Source organism: Chionomys nivalis, chromosome 3, assembly GCF_950005125.1.
Source record: "Chionomys nivalis chromosome 3, mChiNiv1.1, whole genome shotgun sequence".
NCBI classification, from domain to species: domain Eukaryota; kingdom Metazoa; phylum Chordata; class Mammalia; order Rodentia; family Cricetidae; genus Chionomys; species Chionomys nivalis.
In genome coordinates this window covers 114656042-114679775 of record NC_080088.1, presented here as the reverse complement: position 1 = coordinate 114679775, position 23734 = coordinate 114656042, and the positions used below count along the sequence as shown (strand labels likewise).

At 46.9% G+C, this 23734-nt stretch overlaps 1 protein-coding gene across 3 annotated transcripts in view; it reads right to left on the bottom strand.

Moving 5' to 3' along the window:
* Positions 1-23734, bottom strand: part of Cit (citron rho-interacting serine/threonine kinase) — a 173985-nt gene that overhangs the window by 104521 nt on the left and 45730 nt on the right. For 2 of the 3 annotated variants that reach the window (XM_057763551.1, XM_057763552.1), the window contains exons 7-8: positions 21770-21973; positions 20289-20442 (exon numbers count right to left, since the gene is read on the bottom strand). In XM_057763551.1, the coding sequence (XP_057619534.1) occupies positions 20289-20442; positions 21770-21973 (358 nt within the window). Of the gene's footprint in view, positions 1-20288; positions 20443-21769; positions 21974-22806; positions 22831-23734 lie in introns of those variants that run through there. The other variant, XM_057763542.1, reaches the window with a different exon arrangement.

Sequence of the window (23734 nt, the reverse complement as noted above, 5' to 3'; positions counted from 1 at the left end):
GCATCAGCTCACATCCCCTTTGCACGTCCAACAACCCCGGAGCAAACCCAACCAGACTGTAGTCACCCAGTGACTTCCTTAAAAGTAAAATAAAATAAAATTAAAATAACAGAAATTATGATGTGTAAGGATCAAAAAGAAATGGTTTCCATCCCAAAATGAGGAAACCCAGATAAAGACTGGAAACATACTGACGGAGACACATAGGTGGTACCAACACACACGGGTGGTGGGCTAATGGCTCACGGCTTGCAATCAGAACCGAGTCCCAGTTTCGCCCACTCGCAAGTCGTGTGACCCAGGCAAAGTCACTTGGCCTCTCTAGGCATCACAGGTTACAATGAGGCTATTTCCGGTTTTGAAAGAGTCTCCCTAAGAAGTGCGGCTGGCCTCAAAGTTGTGACCCTCTTGTCTCTGCTCGCTGGGCATTGGGATGCATTGGGATGACAGGGACATCCCCACTCCATCTCTTGAATGGCTTCCTTCTGTTTGTTTGTTTATTTTTTTATTTTTTATTTATTTATTTATTTATTTTGGTTTTTCGAGACAGGGTTTCTCTGTGGTTTTGGAGCCTGTCCTGGAACTAGCTCTTGTAGACCAGGCTGGCCTCGAACTCACAGAGATCCACCTGCCTCTGCCTCCCGAGTGCTGGGATTAAAGGCGTGCACCACCACCGCCCAGCTGTTTGTTTGTTTATTAATCTATATAAGGTGCTTATTATGGCTCTTTACATATAGTAAACACGCATGAAAGTGAACCTGTGGTTGCTACTGTTACTGCTGGTGTACAGTGCACGTTTATGGCAGATCTTACAGTCGCTGAAGTGAGACACACGCATCTGCATTGATGTCTCCGTTGTACGAGGCACAGACACATCACAGTGACTATTTGTGTTAATTCCATCACAGCGATTAATTCCTCGCAGAAGTTGAATTCCCTTTCCACTATATACTAATTTATCTGTAGGAGACTAAAATAGAATCCCATTTCTGCGTGAAGAGGATGACTAACAGAGAGGGCTAGGAGCCACCCTCAGTGAAGTAATTATGATTTCTGAATTTCTGTACTATAAAATAAGATTCATCTGTAAGACTCTGTCAAGCTCAAAGCCAGCTTCATGTGGTCAAGATTAAAAAGGGCTAGGGCTGACAGCATAGGCCTGAGGCAGGAGGATTGTAGGAGGAGGACCTGCCTGGGCAACCGATGAGCTCAAGGCAGGGAGATGAATCAGTTGGTAAAATGTTTGCATTGGAAACATGAGAAGCTGAGTTCAATCCCCATATGTTAAAAAAATAATAAAAGTCAAGCAGGATGGCATTAAATATCAGTTCCGGGTGGCGGACCGGAGGCTCTCTGATGCTCCGTGGTCAGCAGGCCTCACCTACTTGTAAGTTCAAGGCCAGTGAGAGATCATGTCTCCAAAAGAAAAAGGAGAGATGCTAAAGAGATGGGGGCATTTCCTACGCTTCCACACACGTGGTACACGGGCATATGTGCACACACGTGGTACACGGGCATATGTGCACACACGTGGTACACAGGCATATGTGCACACAAAACCATACACATATTTCTTTTCATTTTTTTAAAAGATGAATGGTACCTAATGAATGGCACAGGCTTGTCCCCTGGCCTTCACACGCATAAGCACACATGTACATATACATACACATATCCATAGATACACAAACACACACACATACACACAAAGGAGTCTGAGAATATAGTTCAGTGGTAGAATATTGCCTAGCATGGGCAAGACCCTGGGTTCAATCCCACCAAGAAAGAGAAAGAGAGAATATAAAAAGGTCAGACAACTTTCAAGTTGAGAGGTTGGAAAACTCACAGTAGAGATTAAAAGCTAGAGACGTCAACCTTTAGTCAGGTAGTTCAGAGCAACAGGATCTTCTGGGAACAAGGATTTGGGGGGGCATCATCCACGCGGCGTGAGAAATCATAGCCTCAAAGCTAAAGAGAAGTGGCCCAGCAATGAGCCGACTCTCCAGCAAGGATGAGGCTGCCCCTTGTCTAGGCCCTTTAGTAGGGAAGAGATGTGGCAGCCTGTCTGCATCTGTGGTGTCCCATGAGCGGGAACCATGACTTGGAAATGAACATGAACACTGGAGGACATGAGTAGGGAAAGGCGGTAGGGAAAGGCTACGTGAGCACACATGACCAGCACACGCAGAAGGACTACCCTTACTCCATACGAGGGGGGAAAGGCTGCGTGAACACACATGACCAGCACACGCAGAAGGACTACCCTTACTCTATACGAGGGGAAAGGCTGCGTGAACACACACGGCCAGGACACGCAGAAGGACTACCCTTACTCCACACAGAGCCCATTGGGACTGGTGAGAAAATTAGCTCTCCAGGGCCTGAAAAAAGAACAATCTAAGCCAGGTGCACTGGTGTGTGCCCATAGTCCACTGGAACTCTGAGACATAGCGTAAAAAACTTAAACACCTGGATGCCACGTCATAAAATGACCCTGTAGGGCCTGCCTGGCCAAGTTCATTAGATGAAACGGGGAGAGTCTGGTGGTCCGTCTGGTGGTCCCTCTAGATGGGAACCATGCCCAAGATTTATCAGTAAACATTAGCCCAAGGCGAACACGCCCCCAATGGGTGGGGCTATATCCCTACATAGAAGAATGACTGAGTCTCACTCCCCAGCACAATGGACCACAATTCTCAGTGGGAACAGGGACTAATGATGTGGAATTCCCCTCTGTATGCTGTGAAAACCATTGACAAATAAAGAAACTGCCTTGGCCTGTTGATAGGGCAGAACTTAGGTAGGCGGGGGAGGGGGGAACTAAATTGAATGCTGGGAGAAAGAAGGAGGAGTTAGGAAGAAGCCATGTAGCTCCCACACAGACGCCAGACAGAACTTTAGCTGGTTAGCCACAGCCACATGGCGATACACAGATTAATAGAAATGGGTTAAATTAATATGTAAGAGTTAGCCAATAAGAAGCTAGAGCTAACGGGTCAGGCAGTGATTTAATTAATACAGTTTCTGTGTGATTATTTCGGGGCTAAGTGGCCAGGAACTAACTAGTGGCCCAATTACAATAGACTAACAGTGAGGGGGAAATCCCAGAGGTTAGCATACGAAAGGTCACACAGGGAAAGGCCAGAAAGGTCGCACAGGGAAAGGCCAGTTGTCTCCCAAAGCTTCACTCAGCCAAGACAGCATGCTCTCACGAGGGTCACTGGGGACCTCTTGGGGCGAGCCAAAGGAGAGGTGAGACAGACCTTAGTCTCCTCTGCACCTCCCCCTCAATGATCTACTTCACTTCTCCTACAAAACAAACGAAAAAGCAAACCCTTGGTCAATCCTAGAACGCGCCATGTATGAGAAGGAGTGAAGGAGGCAGGAAGCAGGGGATAATTCTCAGACTTCTTATGCCACGTGGAATTGTTTTCATACACTGGGAGGGGAGGATGAGGCTGGAGAGAGCTCAGTGGGTAAAAATCGCTAGCCACAGAAGCCTAACAACCTGGACTCAGACTCCAGGAACACCCACATAGTCTCGGCACTAGGAAGGAATGAGAGATTGAGACGGGAGAACTGTCTAGACACTTACAGGTGAGGTGGTCCGGAGAATGCAGCAGGGCAGAAAAGCAAGAGAGAGTGGGAAGCAGCAAGGACTTGACCGCTTAAGGTGGCCTCTGACTTCCACGTGTGTGCTGTGGCGCTGTGGCACATGTAGGACCCACACTTAACACACATAAAAAGTAAGATTGTGTTATTCCTTTGGCTTAAAAAGAATTAGTAGGTCATGGAAATCTTCTTGATTTTAGGTCGAAAGTTTATGCCGACCCAGCAGGCAGCACCACTGCCAGGCACATAGTAGGTATACAACGAATGTTTAACGAGCAACTACATGGCGGAAAGACTTGAGCACGGACCTTGCAAAGAGAAGACTAGTGCAGCACTGGACTCGAAAAAGGCACTCGACGTGTGGATCACATGAGAAAGCTTTAAAGCCAAGATTGTTCTGTCTGAAAAATATGTTAATGAGTACCTATATTAATATTTTCCTATACAGTGTCATGACACCACCGTTCCCCTCACGCCACATGCCTACCACACTGATGGCAAATGCATATGAAGTCACAGATTAAGCTCTTTGTTCACTGTAAAAGACAAGGAGAAAAACGGGGTGAGGAGTGTTCCCCCATGTTTTTAAAATTAGTCAACATGTATGAGGTGACAGCAGGGCTCATTCTCCTTAGTGGCAGAGGTAACTTTGAGGGGAGCCCCACCCCCGGTTATAAGACAGACAGCAGATTAAGGCTCTCAGAAACAAAGGCTATTTTAAGAACTGTAGTTAACTTCCCTTCATAAATCCCCTCTCCTTCTCTTCCTCCTTCCCTCCCTCCCTCTCCTTCTCGAATCCTGACATTCATTAAAAGCTTTGGGAGGAAAATTTATTGTCTTCAAAACTGTTTACTCTTCAGCAGCAGTGAAGTAAGAAGCATGCACCCTCGTCCTGCTCAGCCACTTCCCAGCATGCCCCACTGAGCTCTCCCATGCCCGCTTCTGGTTTCTCAACATAACAGATGAACGCTGTGATTGTCTTGTTTTGGCCTCGTCTTTCGAGCTTTCTGCGCTGGAATCTAAGTTCTGCGGCAGCAGAGCTGCAATCTCGCTGCGACACCTCTCAGGGCATCCCGTGGCGGCTGCCCTCAGTCGGTGTGGAACAGAGGTTCTGGGGGAGCAACCCGTGACAGTGTCGGCTAGTATCTCAGCCTTTGACTATTACTCCGGGCAGCACACCACTTCATGGAACTCAATTCAAGACACAATTCAGAGTACTCAGCTGGTCATAAAGAACGGACACATTTAAAGAAAGGATGAAAAGGAAACGGCCAGGCATGGGGCCACACGCCTGTATCCCACAGCCTGGGAGGCTGAGGCAACAGGACCAAGAGTTACAAGGCTGACAACAGCTAGGCAGGTAGATATTATCAGAGAGAGAGAGAGAAAGAGAATGGAAAAAAAGAAAGGAAGGGAGGAGAAAAGAGGAGGCTAAGCCTACACCTAAACTCTAAGTCATCAATTCAAGGCGACTGACAGATTGTTGTACCAAATTGCAAGATGAAGGGCAGCTAGCAAGCACCGTGTCACAAGGACAAAGGCGTGTAGGTGGAGAGTGTATGATAATGCCATGAATCAGGACTGTGTCTGCACCATGCTTAGTAATGTTCAACTAACGCACTACAAAGCCTCCTTCAGTTCATTCCAACTACATGATGTCCTGCCCCTCAATGGACAAGGAGATCCTACACTCAGAAACGAAGGAAAAATTAAAAAATAATAATAACAATAAAAGCTATCTTACCTACATAATGAAGGAAGCTTTGACACTGGGGAAAGGGCTGATGCATCACTTAGGGTTGGGCAGTGGGTTTGAAAAGCAGAGGACTCACAAGCGGAGGGGTAGCGAGTTTGGCTGATGAGTTAGACGTGGTTTCCTACAGGTTCTGCAAAGCAAGGAGCACGGAGGGGGCGGAATCTCAAGAGCTGGCTAAAAGGTATTTTCATGAGCCAGAGTGGGGAAAATGAGGTATCTTTAAAGAGTGGTAATTGGAGCAGTAGCCCAAGAAAGCTACGGGTAAGGAGCTGACCTTGAAGTCCCGGATTGAGCTAGATTGAAGATAATATCAGAGAAGGTCTTAGCGGACCAGTTGCAATCTTTCCATAGTCATGGTAGGAAGAGGTCAGTGCTACAGTTCTGCCCATAATGGACAGGTCTGTGACAGTCGATGTGACAAATTCCACACTCAGGAAGAGAGCGATAACACAGAGAGGGAAGATGTGACCAGAAAAACTGCTGTAAGGGCTGAGAGCGTAGAAATACCCAGTGATGAGTTCTTACTATGGGAAAAGGGCCGTGCTGGAGAGAGGAGGAAGATGGCCGGCGTCTGGGGCCTCACGGGAATAATGGAGGCAGTGACTTAAGCCATGGGCTGGGCAAACAAAGCTGGCTCACAAATAGACACGTGTAATTCAACCTGTGAGAAGAGACGACTTTATCCGGGGGCTCGGACCCACCCCAATTTCTCCCTTTGGGGTGGAGAGTAGTGAGGATGAGGGTGATATGGCCACCCAACAATATGTTATTCAAGAAACTCCAGACTCTCGCAGCGCAGATCGCTTTACAACAGCCTTAAGTAAAAAATGACTTTGTCTCTTTGAATCCTCAAAGAGACATAAAAAGATTTTTTAAGGTAACACCGATTTGCCAATCAATTTTTTTCATGGTATCATCAAGATAAATAAGGAACTTAGCATAGGAAAATGTGTTTCAATCAATTAACCAATCTAAGGAATGCCGGCACGGGTCGGCTAATGGCTAGCTAAGTCAATATCCCCCAGCTGGTGACTGCAATGGCTCTCGGGATCTGTGTGTTCTGATCTACCATATCCCAAGGCCATGCTTCTCCTCCAAGTCTGCTTAGTATCAAGTGCTTGGGGGCTAGACAGATGGCACAGTGGTTAAGAACACCTGGCTCTTCCAAAATTCAGTTTCAAGCATCCACAGCTGGTGGCTCACAACCACCTGCAACTCTGGCTCCAGAGGGTCTGACACCTTCCGCTGGCCTCTACAGGCACATACACTCACATGTGCACATACACCCACACAAATAAATATGCCCATAGCCAGAAATAGATAAGTAGAAGTAAAATACATCAGACTGGAGAGATGGCTCATCAGTTAAGAGCACTGGCTGCTCTTCCAGAGGACCCAGGTTCAATTCCCATCACCCATGGCAGCTCATATCTGTAACTCCAGTCCCAGGAGATGCAATGCCCAGGGCACCAGATAAGCATGCAGTGCAGAGACACCCATGCAAGAAAAACACCCATATACATAAAGTGTTGTAAAAATATATAAATCTTTTAAAATGTTAAGTATTTTGTGACTGACTTACATTTTCCCAAAGGCTTATGCAGTTAGAGATGCATCCCCCTCCCCCGGGGTGAAATTGAACCAGATTTCTTCTCTATAGATTGACTTTTCCTCCCTGCCCCCCCCCCCCCTTGGCTAGGTATTCAGCAATCTGTGAGCCACCTACATTAGGCTAGAAATACTCAAGAGAGGAACATTCCAGTTAAAAGAGTCATGACTACGCTTCTCTGCAGGTCTGGGTTTGGAGTGTTTCCATCAGGTGATGCCCATCGGGACACACTTCAGAAGAAGGGAGGGAGGGCTTTCACAGCTTCCACGCCCTGGGGTCTGCGACTTCAGACCCCAGCAATCTCCACTTCCAACACTTTCCCCTGAGTTACCCACATTCACAAGCACAGATGGGCTTCAGGCTTTGCTGTCCTCTTTGCCTCGGTACCTGCTTGCCCAACACTTGAGAGTTTTTGTTTATTTGTTTTTATAGGGCTTCACTCTGTAGCCCCGGCTGGCCTGAGCTCACTGTGTAGACCAGGCTGGTCTTGAACTCAATGCCTGCCTCATCGCCCTCCTGAGTGCTAGGATTAAAGGCATGTACCACCATACATGGCTAAAGTTTTTTTATTCTTAAATGTTTATTATAAACCAACGTTTTCACACCCTAGAGTAAGAAGTAAACAAACCCCTCACATGTCCACCCTCCGCAGCTCCCACTGTCGGCCATCCCACACAGCCTCACCTGGCCTGTCTGCTGACCCCAGACAGCACCTGTTGATGGGGTTGGCACAGTTGATAGTGTCCAGCAATAACATCCTTGGTCTCTACCCACAACAGCACCCCCAGCTCATTAAGAATGTCTCGAATACTGCCATGTCCACTACCAATCGGGAACTACTGCTCTACAGATCGGGACTTTTAAAGAATGCTGTGGTTATTCCATACACGTGGGCGTGTATGTGAGAGCACAAGAGACAGGTGTGGAGGTCAGAGGACAACTCTCAGGAGTCAGTCTCCTTCCACCATGTGCACTCCAGAGGGTGTTCTTCCCTGCTGACCCCCTCACCAGTCCTAGATAAGACCTTAGAAGAAACATAACCAGGGCCCGTGCAATGGCAGCAGATGAGGCACACGCCATGGGGGCCAACAACCAGAACCCTCGTGGTGGAGCAAGAGAACCAACTCTCAAAAGCTATCCTTTGACATTTACATGTGCACTGTGGGACACACACACGTGACGGGCACGTGCATGCATATACACACACAAATGTAAAAAAAAAGTTTAAAGATTAAAAAAAGACAATAACCACACTCACTGAGACAACTGTCCCCTCTATACCCACGCCTATGCTCAATTTTCCCTCATGTCCCAAAAGATGCCTCTTTATTTAAGTCAGAAACCAGCAAGCAGATGTCTCTTTTTACCTGAACATTCTTCTTCCAAGAAAGAAAGGAAGGGAGGGAGGGAGGGAGGGAGGGAGGGAGGGAGGGAGGGAGGGAGGGAGGGAAGGAAGGAAGGAAGGAAGGAAGGAAGGAAGGAAGGAAGGAAGGCCATCTATTTGATTAAGGAACTTTGGAGAATTTCTCACATTCTGGACTTGGCTGACAGTTTCCTTGGAGCGCCATGTAACATGTCTATCCCCTGTTCCCCTGTGTTTCTCGTAGGTTGTCAGATAAACCCAGGGCCTTCTGGATGTTCGTGTGCTTTTTTTTTTTTTTTTTGTGAGCATCACCCAGGATGGGCTGTCAACTGGCTATCACCTGGCCTCGCTTCTTGTGATGTAAAAACTGATCCCTGAATTTGATGATTATCACCCTGATTCCCCCACCAGAATGTTCTCTTCAATCGTTCACCTCATGGATTCAGCAGCCATGACGATTGTTGTCTCTGAGCCATTACTTCCTAAGTGGCTGCCAAAAGGAGGCTTTCAGACTCCCTCCCTCGGCCCACAGGTATTAGCACATCAACAGTTCGGGTGCCCTGTCACACGCTAGAATAAGGTGGATGCTTGGCTCTCTGTACTTAATGACATCAGGGTAGTGACGCTGGGGCCTCGGCATCATTGTGCACTCAAATTTTTATGCATTTGGTGTGTTTTGAGATATTGCGGTCTTGTTGATTGTTCTAGGCTAGGCCGGCCGAGTTAATGTTCCAGTTTACAGGAACCAGAAGAGTAAGTACCAAACTTCACCCCCTACTGAGGTGAGGGAGACAAATCCAGACTGTGGGCATATCCAAAGGACAACGACACAGCTTCTTTGCCAAGCCAATGTCACGAATATATATACATATGAATACTCAGATCTCATGTGTGTTGTGTGTGTGTGTGTGCATATGTGTGCATGTGCACAACCAAAGGTCAATGTCATGTGTCTTCCTTGATCAATCTACACCTTAGGTTTTGAAACAGATCTCCTGTCTCCACCTCCCAGCAGTGGGATTGCTGCAGCATGCCAAGTCAGGCTCTTTACAACCAGCTGAGATCCAAACTCAGGTTCTCCTGCCTGCACTTTACCAGGTGAGCCAGCTCCCCAGCCAGATCTTACAAACTTTTTAAGTCAGGGGTATGGGGGAGACTACTTAAGCCTATCAAAACTCCACAGCTGGCTACTTCCCAAGATACAAATGACTCTGGGTCTGACCATTCAGAATATCAGGGAGTCTCACTGGCACTGTTGCTGAGGATGGAAAATGGGCAACCACTGTGGAAAAGGCTGGTGTCCTCTTTCAAAGTTAAATCTGCCTACCATACGACCGTATTGCTGTTCCATACCTACTTTAGTCCAGAGAAATGAGTGCGTGCGTCTGCAGGCTGGTGCCCATGTGATAAGAGCAATCTGATTTCAAGGGGCCAAAAACTGGAGACAACCCAATCGCTCACTGGCAGGTGGTAAGATAACCAACAGACCCTCGGTGACAATAAAAAGCCATGAACTATGACTCATGCTTCATTCAGCGGGGAGGACCTCCGGAGAGGAGGGATGAGAGAGTGCTGACAGTGCACACTGCCTGAGTCAGTGCACACGAACTCTAGAAAATGCAAACAAACCAGGTAGTGGTGGCTCACGCCTTTAATTCCAGCACTTAGGGGGCAGAGGTAGGTGAATCTCAGTGAGTTCCAGGCCAGCCTGGTCTTCAGAGGGAGTTCCAAGACAGTCTGGGCTACAGAGAACTTTGTCTCAAAAAAGAAATGGAAAGAAAATACAAACTAAACTATCCATGCTTGGGATTGGTTGTGTTGTTTCTGGGGACAAAGGAAGGGATGGGGAGGATGGAAGGGAGAGTCACAGGGCACATAAAGTTTTGGAATGACAGGCGTGTTTGTTTTCTCAAACCTGGTAGTGACTTCACAGGTCTAAATGCATAACAAAGTTTAAACTGCTCAACAAAGCTGTGTCCAGCCGCTGGGAGATCTTTTATTCTCTATCCCACTCCGGCCCGGCTAGGGAGCTCCGACTCCACCCATTTCTTCCGGCAAGGTGGAAGTATTAGACAAACACACCAGTCCCCTTCTCACTCACCCCTCCATGTTTCACTCGGAGGTAGGGCTATGTGCCCTGCAAGATCCCAGTTCAGCACCTGCTCTTCTCCATACCTGCATCCAGACTTGGCAGGCACTCAATCCATTGGGCATTCTTGTCCTTGCTCCCAGACACCTCTGCAGCAAGGCCAACCCGCCTATGAAGCAAAATTTACCAGTCTTCTGTAGGACGGATAAATCCATCAGCATCAAAGGCCACTGAACACTAACATCTCCGAGGGTCAGTCTTTTGCATATGTTCCTTTGGAAGTCAGGAAGGGCTGTCTCTGGTCCCAAACTACAGGTGCTGCAGTGGGGATCCACTACCAGGGTGCCTAGAACTGGCCGCATTTATTTTCTCTGAAGTAACACGCTGGAAACCATTCCCAAACCCTCGGCCATGGGCCACCTGTGCCTTCTACTCTGTCTTTACGCTCGCTGTCATCTCATGTGACTCCCGCTAACAGTCCCCTTGAGCTCCATCCAACCCTCACCCTCAGAAACTGAGCGTGAATGCAATCAACACACTTCATAGAATTGATTGGAAAGTTGGCTGCTGAACAGAGTCCCAGATGTTTAATATAATTTTGAATCGTTAGCCAAATCATTTCCATGCTCGCTTGTTTATGAAAGGCTTTCAGCAAGCGAGAGCTGAATGGTGGGGGCCTCCAACTTCTGGGTCCCCTGACAAACCTATTCCCACCTCCCATCTTCTCCATGGAAAAGCATTATCTTCTATCTCCTTTAGAACTGGTCACGCTGAAATCTGGCGCTGTATCACTAGCTCGGGATGAGAGGCACAGTCAAAGGCAGACAGACCAAGGGGCGCCCTTTGGAGGGATGCGGTCCATCTTATCACAGGGGCTTTATAGGAAATCCAGTGGGGAAAATCCCCAAAGGTCAATATTTGGAAAACCAAGTTGTTGAAGAACAAACCACTCCAGGCTTGCACTCCTCAAGAAGTAGGGCTCTCCTATTGGTTCATGTAACTCTTCTTGCGTAGGTCACCTGAAAGCTAAGACTCGCAGATCATCCTCGGCAACACGCCGAGAATTCCCTTCTTTTAACCCGAACCAGTGCTGTATTTCCCGAACCAGACACCCCCTTCACCCAGATCGCTGCACCCACTCCATCTTAATACTGCAGTTGTCTCTAGAATAAGTTGTCTCCGTTTATAACGTAGGATATATACTTTTAATATCTCTGGATGCGGCCTCCAAACTCACGCTAGAGGAGAAAAGACCTATAATCTTAATTCATAAGCATTTAGCTCCCTTTAGCCTATTTTTCCTCTTAACCACTTACCCTCTAAAAACAAAACAGCCCCCAAGAGATGCATAAACATTCCCGCATAGTCCCTAAGAGGCTAGTCCGCATCTCTTCACTCCTTCTCCACCTTCTGCTCACAGCAGCCCTCCCCTTCCCAGCTGCTGATACCCAGGGGGCCTCAGTTACTCTCCCTTTCTTCCCTCCTTCCTCTTGTCCCTACACAAACTAGAAGACTGGCAATGGTCACATTTCAGCATTAACCATGCCTAACAAAGAAGTCCACCACTGTCCTCCTCCTAGTAGCGGCAAAACAAAACATTGCCAGATACCTGGCTCAGGCAATGGGAACTCAGAACCCAGCAGTTTTTAAAGAGGCTGAAACCACGGGAGCGATCACAACATGGAGACAATGCTATCCTACAGGCAAAACGCAGAAGCGCAGAAAAGGAAGACAAGTGTTAGAACTATAAGGGAATTTTATGAGAGGAAGACAAGAAATCGGTGTCTTATAAAGGCTTGGCTTCCTTCTTTTCAATGATACATGAAAATAGCCTGCCATGAAGAACGCCTAAATTTTGTTGGTTTGGTTGGTTGGTTCTGGTTTTGCTTTGTTTTGTTTCAAGACAGGGTTTCAGCGTGTGGCTCTGGCTGTCCTGGATCTCACTCTGTAAACCAGACTGGTCTAATACAGAGATCTACCTGCCTCTGCCCCTGGAGTGCCAGGATTGAAGGTGTGGACCATCACTATCCAGCTGAACACCTAAATTATTAGGAAGGAGAACAAAGATGCCATCTGAAGTCCAGGAGGTGATGATATTTTATATCACATCACAGCATGCTCCAGAAAGTTACATAAGAAACTCACAAAGGAGCGACTAGACATGAGATAGGAGGCATTATTGACCCTACCGACTGTCTGTATCAATTAGTTTTTTGAGATTTTTTAATTAATTAATTTATTTATTTATTATGTATACAATGTTTTGCCTGAATGTATGCCAGCACATCAGAAGAGGGCACCAAATCTCATTACAGATGTTTGTGAGCCACCATGTGGGTGCTGGGAATTAAACTCAGGACCTCTGGAAGAGCAGCCAGTGCTTTTAACCTCTGAGCCATCTCTCCAGGCCCGAGATTTTTTTTTTCTTAGATTTATTTTTATCTTACGTGTATGAGTCTTTTGCCTGCATGTATGTATGTATATCACATGCATGCCTGGTGTCCAAGGACATAGGAAGAGGGGGTCAGACCTCCTGGAACTTGAGTTAAGTTAAAGACCATTCTGAGCTACCCATATGGGCACTTGGAACCTAACCCAGGTTCGCTGCAAGAGCAACAAGTACTCCTAACTACTTAGCCACATTTTCGGTCCCCCCCATACTGCTCAAAACTTCCACCATTCCAGCATTCTCAAAATAAATAAAAGCTAAAGAGATATGTTTTATTTGGTGGCATTTTAGATAGAATGATGGTATGTACATAATTACAATCCCAGGACCTGGAAGACTGAGGTAGGAGGATCATAAATTTGAGGAGAGCATAGACTACATAGTAAGACCCTATCTTAAAAACAACAACAATAAACAGCCCTCATGAACAATAGAAAATAAAAGTAAAAAGGCTAGAATTGGAAGGACCTGAATTCAACACCTACCACTGACAGCTACACGATCCGTGACCTTCACTAAGATCTCATGTCTTCAAGACCCTGTGTCATCATGTGTACTGTGGAATTAATCCTAGGAATTAAATGACTCTTTGGGGGTCGAAGGAGGAGCAAAAGGGGCAGTAAGATACACGGTGTGCTTTGTAGAACCCTGGAACATAGTGGGTCCTTAGCATTCCAATAGAAGGCTTGCCTAAGAAGCATTAACGAAGGGAACATAGCCTCCTTTACTAACAGGGAGTGAGACACCAGTAAGTGGGAGAAAGAAGCAAATTTCCTTTTGCTAGAGATGAAGAAAAGGTACAGCATCATCTTCAAGGATGCAAAGTCTATCTGAGAGAAAACGTTCATTCCTCAAAGGTATAGCATAAAATCCAACAATCCTGGGCTGGTGAGATGGTTTAGCAGGCAAAGGCGCTTGCTGCTTACTGCCAAGCCTGGTGACCTGAGCTTGATTCCCAGGATCCACGAGGCGAAAGGAAGGCACGGGCTCCCACTAGATGTCCTCTCATCCCCCTCCCAACCCCCCCCCACTTACGTAAATAAACAAATGTAATTATTTTTTTTAATTAAGCCAACGATTCTCTTTAACCAGAAAACAGTCTCGTCTCATCCTGAGACTAGAAGTCAAAGCAAGGAAGACTCACAAAGTTGAGCAAGAAATGCTAAGCCTGACGCATCTAATTTTTCTCCTCCTCCATAGCTTCATAAACTCTAACACGCACAAGAATCACCGAGGGATCTTATTAAAAAGCAGCTTCTGACTTAGGACCAAGTCTCCGCATCTCTAACAAGCTCCCAGGCGATGACAATGCTATGGGTCCATGGACCACACCCAGGAAGAAAAGTCCTGCAGACCTCTGACAAAAGCTCCGGCCTTATTAGCAGTATCAGTCTTGGGGGATTAACATTAGTGGAATGTTGTTCTTCCTCCTGAAAGATATTCTCAACTGGGGCAACTGTGTCCCTGCAGTTTTCCCCCAAGGGACCATGAGCAATGTCTGAAGATGCTTTTTAAGTATCACAACTGCAGAAGGGAGATGCTAAATGACAGTGTGTCGAAGAACAGGGACAATGAGAGGCACACTGTAACTCACACGGCAGACCTACAACAAAAAAAAAATCTGGCCCCAAATGTCAGCCGTGCCAAAGTTGGGAGAGCCTGCTCTAAAGAAACATAATGCTCCTGAGACTACAAATCCTAATTTTAAAAGCAATGCATCGACCCAATGTCCTTTCCCAGGTTAGCTCTGAGACATGAGGGATCACTGTAAGTGGAGTAGAGTCTCCAGGTCTGTGTTTTGTATAAGGTCAGGCATAGGTGGTTCAGTAACCCAGTGAGGGAACCGGCAGAGCAGGAAACCTTAGGGCTAACAGCTCTTCAGGACCAGTTCTATTCAAGCTTATCCAAGATTCCAAGCTCCATGCAGGCAGGACCACATTCAGATTTGCTCATGCAGGGCTGAGGACCTGATACAGCACCTTGCACACTGCAGATGCTCAGATGCCAAACTGAATTTCGCAACTTCTAAAGTCACTTCAACTCCAAACATTCTCAAATACACCCAAAGGCTAAGCGGCCCACTCTCGAGTGCAGCATGATTTGCCATTTGCCGCCATCACTAACGCAACCATTACTGATTACTGAAATTGCTCACCCGAGGGCAAGCGTAGCATTGCAGAAAGGGCACTGGATTTGAATCACATGGGTTTTTGACACAAATTCACAGTCATCCCATGATCTTGAATAAGTTACGGTATTATCCACATCTCTAAGACGGATCTAAAACCAAAGGGTTTTGAAACAATACCGTGTCATATATTAGAATCTCTTATGCTGAGATAGAATAAAAGCAGGCAACACTGCTAAAGGACTGCAGTTTTAAACAGAAGATGCGATATGGTACCATTCGCTTTATACACAAGACTTTTCAATACCGTCACTTAGCCATGAGCAAGCACCGAATCCCTCCTGCTCAACCAGATGCACCCACCCATCAAACCGGCTTACAGTCATGCGACCAAATGCTTACAGTCTAACTACCAGCTGCCCAGGACCAGGAAGGGCAGGGCAAGAGACATCTATTTGGAAAGGGAAGATCTCAGTGTGCCACCAGCATGGGCTCACCACGGCGTCACTGCTGGAACAAAACAAAGTGCATTCTCTGCTAACAAATGCTGCAGACCTGGAAAACCAGAACTTGGCAGTTCGCTTCCTGTTGCAGACAGTGAGAGAAGATGACTGGAGAGAAAGGCCCGTGTCAGGAGTGATAACCAACAACGCTGCTTCTCCAGGACGTTAGCCGGAAACACTCAGAAGAGAGCTCACGCTCACCTCTCTCACCTCTCGCATTTATGCCGTCCTTGAGACACAAGGCCTTGGGTGGAAGGTGTCAGGGTGCCAGTTCCGCTGGGGAAAAACATTTTAAAAGATGTGCTCTGAGAAAATGCCAGGCAACAAACCCTTCCCAACGCTAGGAGGAGAGATGTCAGGGAACTCCAGCAGCATGGAAGTGGAGAGCTCTGACTGGCTCCCAGGACTCTAGAAAAATCAAGTCGGGTTAAGACTGAATCTGAAAAATTGGACCTCCTCTGCCCGGGGCAGCTGTTAGGGTTCAGGAGCCCCTGGAGCGCGGCCCTGAAGTAATGACAATAATAAGCAGTGGAAAATACAACCCTGCAGAAGGCTGGGAAGGGAAGAGCAGAGTAATGGGAGCCTGGACACCCAGCAGTGTGGCAGTTAAAACGCCTCACAGGGTCGTCATTTGCTGGGAGAATAAAAACCCCTGAACTAGGTCAGATTCACAAGTCACGTGCTATTGCCCATGACAACTGCAAGGGGCAGGACCTGGGAGGGCAAGGATACTCTGTCCGGCCTCAGACGCAAAGCAGAAGAGAGTCCTCGCTTCCCTCGCTGCCACTCCCTGTTCTGTCAGTCATCAGCTGCCGGGACCCTTCTTAAATTGCATTTCTGTATCCTGCCAGGACCACCTCTCGAGATAATGCGTTTTCGACGATTATTACCTGCTGTGTTAAGCAGTACTTTCTTTCATTGGTTACAACAAGAAAAAGAAGAATTAGGGGTGAAGCAGCAGAGAGGCTAATGTCGCCTTCATCAAGGGACAATATCCTGTTGTGGGAGCGGAAGTGTTCAACAGCCGGGAATCATAAGGCATTGAAGTGGTGACCGTGAACTTGGGAAGCCCGATGACAGCCAGGGTTCTGGGCTGCTGAGAGTCATCCCACGTGTGTTCGTGAGAAACAGAATTGCACAAAAGCATAATTCACGTTAGAAAACAGCTCACATCACTTGGAGTACAGCAATGTTCTGATGCACAAGGCCCTGAGCTGATTGCAAACACACAGAGAAAAAAGAGAGAAACCTCCAGCAGACACTGGATGAAGACCGTGCCTCTCCGCATGGCCAGGACCCCCAGGCACTACCAAACCTCAAACAGAATGAGGATTCCGGCAGCAGCTAAGCTACCTAAACCGACTAGTAACATCCAAACACTGTCCTGTGTACGGGCCGTAACAGAAGAGGGACCCACCTCGGCAAAACTGGTGAAATCTGTGAAAAGTCTCAAGCTTAAGTAATAATATCATAATAAGAATTTAGCCTGGGTTCTGACAAGTGAGCCGCTGTTCTGGAAGAGCTCTCTGCATCAGGGACAAGGAGGTGAAAGGGGGGGCCGGAGTCACCGTACCAACTCTGCAACTTTTCTGAAAGTCCGAGAGTACAAAACACAGGTTGATCGAAACGGAAAGGATTTCTTTATTTAAGCAAACTTATTTTGTGAGTTTTTGGAGCCATTTACTACACTGGGAGCTGGCAGTAAATAAAAGCATTAAGGTTTATATTGTTTTGTACTGTGTCTGTGCACATGTGTGCGAGTGCACATGTGTGCGAGCGCACACCTGAGCAAGCGCCAGTGACCACGGACACCAGCGAGAGCATGGGCTCTCCTGGGGCTGACATACATACATAATTAAAAGGAAAATAAAACCGTTTTTGGAAAGTACTGGAGGGAAACTGTGGCTATGCTGAGCATACCTTACTGCTGCTTCTGGTCACTGATGCCCTGAACAACACAGCACAGGAACTATTCAGGGCATTTCCTGTCAGGTGTTAGAGGTCATCCAAGTATGACTTGAGACACAAGAGGGTGCTAATCCAGTATATGCAAATGATGCGTCAACTTATATAAAGATGAGATTGGGCAGTCTCAGATTTGGGTATCCAAGAAGGAGGGGGACTGTCCCTGGAGTCACCGCCTACCCCACCCCACCCCCGCAGCAGAGAGGGCAAACTCTCATAGCAAAAACAACCTCAAGCCCCACCAAAACACAAAATAAAGTTACTCAGATAATTAAGCACCATTCACCGACTCACCTAAGTGGAAATGCGTTGTTGGGCATAATTAGCAAGCGCATGCATAAAACATTAATTGCTTGTTCGAGAAGATGAGATAAAAAGGCAAGACAAGAAAAGATTAAGTGCTTGAATAGCATCTAAAGGATACTCTATCAAATCTTTCTAAAAGTATTCATGGAAAGAGTGAAAATATATTACTGATTAAAAAGTCTCACCTTTGGAAATTTGGTGGGAATTGACTGGATACCAGAAAAACAAACAGGTGTGACTACCAGAATGCTATGGTTTGGGCTGTAAATGCCCCCTTTTAAAGGCCATGTGCTGAAAGCTTGGTCATCACACTGTGGCACTCCGGGGAGGTGGTGGCACCTTTGTAGGTAGGGCCTCATGGATGGAAGTGAGGTCACATGACCCTGAAGGGGCTATACAGACACAGGTCCTTCCTTCCCTCTTCTTCATTCCCACCCACCTTGACGTGACACCTCCCATCACAGGCTCAAAGCAGCAGAGCAAGAGACCATGGGCTGAAACCTCTGAAGACCATAAACTCTTTCCCACTTTCTCAGCTTTCATCACAACAACCAAAGGCTAACACCCGAAAGAAAAACTGTCAGGAAGGATTTACAGAGATACAGTGTATCACCAGGTGTGGCGGTGCATGCTGGGATCCAGGACGGCCATGGCTACACAGAGAAACCCTGTCTCGAAAAACTAAAAAAAAAATTAGAAGCCAGGCAGTGGCAGCTCACATCTTTAATCCCAGCACTCGGGGAGGCAGAGGCGGGCGGATCTCTGTGAGTTCAAGGCCAGTCTGATCTACAGAGCTAGTTCCAGGACCGGCTCCAAAGCCACACAGAGAAACCTGTCTTGAAAAACTAAAATTAGAAGAAAAAAAATATTCTAGGCCTGGCAGTGGTGGCACATGCCTTTAGTTTTAGTTCTAGCACTTGTGAGGCAGAGGCAGGTAGATCATCTTTGTGAGTTCAAGGCCAGCCCGGTCTACAGAGTGAGTTTCAGGACAGCCAGGGTTGCACAGAAGAACCCTGTCTCAAAGAAATACAGTCTCCAAAAATACCTCAGCAGGCGGTTAGAGAAACAATCACCATGGCTTTTGATTCACAAGCTGGATCCCAACAGTGATAGTTCTAACTGTCAACAGAATCTAGTCTCACTTGAGAGAAGGGACCCTCGGCACACCTGTGGGGGTTACCTAGTTAGTGTTAACCGAAGTGTCAAGACCTGCCGACCGTGGGCGTGCTACTCCCTGGGTGGGAACCTGGGCCGTATGGGTGCAGGGAGGAATGTGAAATGGCCACGACCCACTGCTTCAAGCTCTTGTCCTCTGATTTTGCCACCATGCTGGTCTGCACCCTTGAACCGTGAGCAGAATAAACCCTTTTTCCTTGAAGTTGAGTATTTTATCACAGCAATGGAAAAAAGTAGACATACCGAACACTCCTCCACCTCAGAGTAAGGGCGCACACATCCCTGTTCCTCCACCTCAGAGTAAGGGCGCACACATCCCTGTTCCTCCACCTCAGAGTAAGGACTCACACATCCCGGTTCCTACACTAGAACAGACTGCTCTGAGCTTAGAATGTTAACATCTAGACCGCACGAGATACCATGAGGTTGGGACCCATGTCCAAGAGTAGATCTCATATATGGCCTACACGCATAGCCAGAGGTAATTTTACATATTTAATGCAAACCCTCATGAAGGCGCACATGGAATTTCTATTTGGGATATCATATTGGTGCTCAAAAAGTTTTAGATTTTGGAGTATTTTGGTTTTTGGTTTTGGTCTTTTTTGGTTTTTTTGTTTTTGATTAGGGATGTTCAACCTGTAATCAGCACAGCTCCAATTAGAAGCTCAGACTGGATACCTAAAAACAGCTCCCAATTCCCCACCTCCCATCAGCACCAAAATAAACACAGCCAAGGCTGCCACTCTAATCTATGCTATCCCTGGGCTAGGTCATGGGGTCACCTTCAATCAATGACACACACAGATAAATAAACAAACATGCTTCTTGGTGCTGTTGATGATAAATAGGATCCTTGCTCTTAATGAATTGATTTGGTGTATACTCTGATTATACAGTGAGGTGTGGCTGAGTCCCTGGATGTATGCAGTACAGATTTTACACGCTTGTGAGCACAGAGGGAAGCCAGCTGTTTATGGTTCCATGCCAGGCTTGGCCCTTTACAGAGTCCCAGCTGCACGAACTCCGCGTCTGTTTCCTATTCTGAGGATGAAATAACTGGATGTCTGTTTTCTCTTGGAAGAAATTGTCAAACCAAGGGACAACCTTTGAATGCCACCATTTGCACCTCTAACTAGAAATTTTCTGAAGGCCACGGAGAGACAGAGCTTGGTAAGTGACCCACTTCTGTGCAGACGATTAGTGCTCAAAGACAGTTGAGCCAATAGCTCTTTCTATGGCTGTAAATAATTCAAGCCTTTCGTCAATTTCAGACTGCCTTGCAATACTTCTCTACCCCAAACCCAAGCTGAAGGAGCATGCTCTACTTACAGTTACGAATGTTATTCCAGTCGGTGCTGGCAAAGAAGGGGTGGCAGCAGAGACCCTCAAACGTCAGTCTCTCCTTCTGGCCACACAGCAAACTCTGAATCAGATCCAGGAACTCACTGCTAACTTTTGGGTCTTCTGGAAACTTCAAAAACCGCTGTTCCAAAAAAAAAAAAAAAAAAGAATTATTTCCTTAGCAGTGATTCAGTTTATGTCCTGAAGCAAAGAGAGAATTTCTCATACATAAGTTCTTTTCATTCTCTTTTAAAATAAAAGTTTTGTGCCCTCATAACTTTAGACCAAAGGCATGTTCCTGAAATAAGTGGCCTACACACATCAATGGGCCTAGTTCTTTTGTTGGGGTTCAATGTCCTTCGTGGCTTGACCTGTAGCTTCCCTCTCCTGTCCAGTCTCAGCCACCCATCTCTCTCTCTGCTGTCTAACAGTGACGAGCTATTTCAGGCTTCCCGTACCATCTCACGCTGTTCTCTCGGCCTAGACCTCCCTCCGCCAGCACCGCCCCCAGCTCTCCCTGGCTACTCTCCTTCAGCATGCTCCCTCTAGACTCCACCCTTTCTTGCTCACTTTTGGTTTTTTGAAACAGAGTTATCATTAAGTCCAGACAGGCATCAAGGATCTACCTGCCTCCACCCACCCAGCATGTGGCCTGCTTTGGTTTCTGAGGGACGATGGGGAGAGAAGATGAATATGGTACCCTGCTCATCACTGCTGACCTGGTACCCCACAGTACTGAGTATGATTCTGTCAAAGCCTGCATTACTGAGCAAGCAAACCGAAATGAATGATGGAAATGAGCTCCAAGAGTTATCTAGAGGGAAATTTCAACTCAAGAGAAGCCTCAGTAACAGCATTCGTACATTAAAAAAAGTATACGCATCAACCATTCCAGGAAAATGGAAATTGGATGAAAAACAAAATCCAAAGGAATTGGATTGAAGCCGAAACTGAAAAATGGTTTCATCATGTCCTTTAGAAATGGGCTTAATGGGATGTAAGTATACGTATCAGGACGTGGTTTTAATTCTACATTATACATGTGTGTGTATATACACATAAGTGCGTTACTTCAATTCTAACTTATCCGCTTACTTCTTCCCCACTTGAGAATCATGAGCTCCCGAGCCAAACAGCCGGCGTTGTGCTCAGCCGGTCCTGTTTGGTTTCTTCATCAGCATGTGAGGTGGTAATGCCTACCTCCCAGGGTTGTTTGAAAAAGCTCACTCATTGAGTCACACTCACGCACATTGAACAACAGTGAACTCAAGATGTATTTCACGACCAATAAAATGATGGAATTAAAATGGCAGCCATCTTCCGTTTTTAGTGCTACCGAAAATGCTGAGGTGCCCTTACGATGTTTGACAGCTGCGATTCCGGAAGCTGCCGTGAAGAGCGAGCCCAGTGGACGGTTCAGCACAAAATCGGAGCTGTGCTGTCTACACGTGATTCTAACGAGCCTTCACCTGGAAGTTCATGATGTTGCTGAAGGTGCGGGCAGAGGTTCCCTCTGTGAATGGGGTTCTCCCGTAAACCATCTCATAGGCGACCACTCCCACCGACCACCAGTCACATTCCAGGCCGTAGGTGCCTCTCCGGTCCTCATTCATCACGGTCAGTACTTCAGGAGCCATGTAGTCTGGGGTCCCAACGGGGAGTTTGGCATTCACCTAGAAACCCAGAAATGAAGAGAACACAGCACTCTCAATTGCCCGCCAGTAGGTGCCAACACCTGTGATAGATGCCAGCCGATTTGCCCCCAATTGCTATCCACTCAGGCACTTAAAACCTTCTGTCAAGAGGCACGTTATCAGGAAATGCCAATGCTTTACTTTTAAAAAGGGCTGGGATGGGCATAATACATCTGAGTGAAGGAGTGTTTCTTGGTACAAGTTACTCAACAACAAAACTTCGTGCCAGTGCTCAGGGACTAAACCCAGAACTTTTTTACTCAAAAACAAAATATATATACACAAACGGCAAAGTTGGGCTGGGGAGAAGACTCAAGTCGGTGAAGTCCCTGCTGAGCAAGCCTGAAGACCCCAGTTCAAATCCCCAAAGCCACATAAACAACTATAAACCCAGCACTGGAAAGGCTCATCTGGGGGACCCTAAGGGCTTGCCGCTAGCCAGGCTAGTCAAGTTGATGAGCCCCAGGTTCAGTGAGAGACCCTGCTTCAAAATATAAAGTGGAGGGAAATAGAGGGAGACCCGTGTTGACCTCTGACCCTCATATCCATGCACACACATAGGCAAGCACACTCGCATACATCACACATGCAGAGAGAGAGGAAGAACAATCTAAACATAAATCTATGATATAAGATCAATCTGTTAATGAGAAACTGGAGACTACATGGAAACACAGGAACAGCATGAAGCCAGCTACATCTCAAGTCTGGAAAAAATGGAAAATGGCCGTAAGATCCATCTCCTCCTTCAGCCCACCTGCAGGGCAGTGTAATGAGCAGGTCCCAAACAGGCTGCATGTTAATGAGTTCACCTTTCTCATTTGCTCCTATGGCCCCCTCACCGCTCGGAAACCAGGTCCCTCCAGCCCGCCGGCGCCCGCCCGAGCACTGCCCTTGGCAAAGGCAGAGCAGGACACTGCAGAAAGCCTTCTGACAGAGCCAAACACATTCTGTTCCAGGGACCGGCCTGTCACCTAAGGATTCCTGTTTCAGGGTTTAATGCCTTTGTTTCTTGGAATGATGCTGATCAAAGAATTGGACTTCCTGACCCTTACTAGGGGGCTCAGCAAGTCAGCAACCCGTTTGATCTTCAAAACTGGTTTTCAAGTTTTACTGAGCACGAAAAGTGAATGTGTCTATGCTCCTGCCCGGCAAAGCAGAGAGGCCTGACTTCAGACAGCAGTGCTGACCAGTGCCCTATCACCCACAGCATCTACGGCCTTCTCATGGCCAGTGGTTAGATGGTGTAGGAAAAAAAAAAAAAACTCATCGTTAAAGAATTAAAAAGTGCCCCCAACGAAACCCAAAAACCCGGAAGACATGGACACACCCCCTTAAGGCTGGACTTTTTATCAAGGAAGTAGATTTAGGCTGGGCATGGTGGTATAAGGGTTCCATTCTCCGCCGAAGAGGAGGATGGGGGGGGCAAGCAGGAGGAGAGGGATGGCAAGTTCGCTTTGATTTGAGAGGAAGGGGGACGCTTAGAGCTGGGCACTACAAGGCCACCCTCCCTAGTGATGGGGTCGGATGAAGCCCTTTCAGCTACGACTTAAAGCTTGTCCTTCCTCCTACCCAAGAAATAAGATTTTCCAGTAATTCTCCCATTCCCTAATTTTTATTCTTTACTTAAGTATGTACACGTGTATATATAGAACATATAAGATATTCCTGTATTAATCCCATTCCTCTTTCCCCCATGTATATATAATAGGAATATCAGGATATTCCTTAGCTTTCATG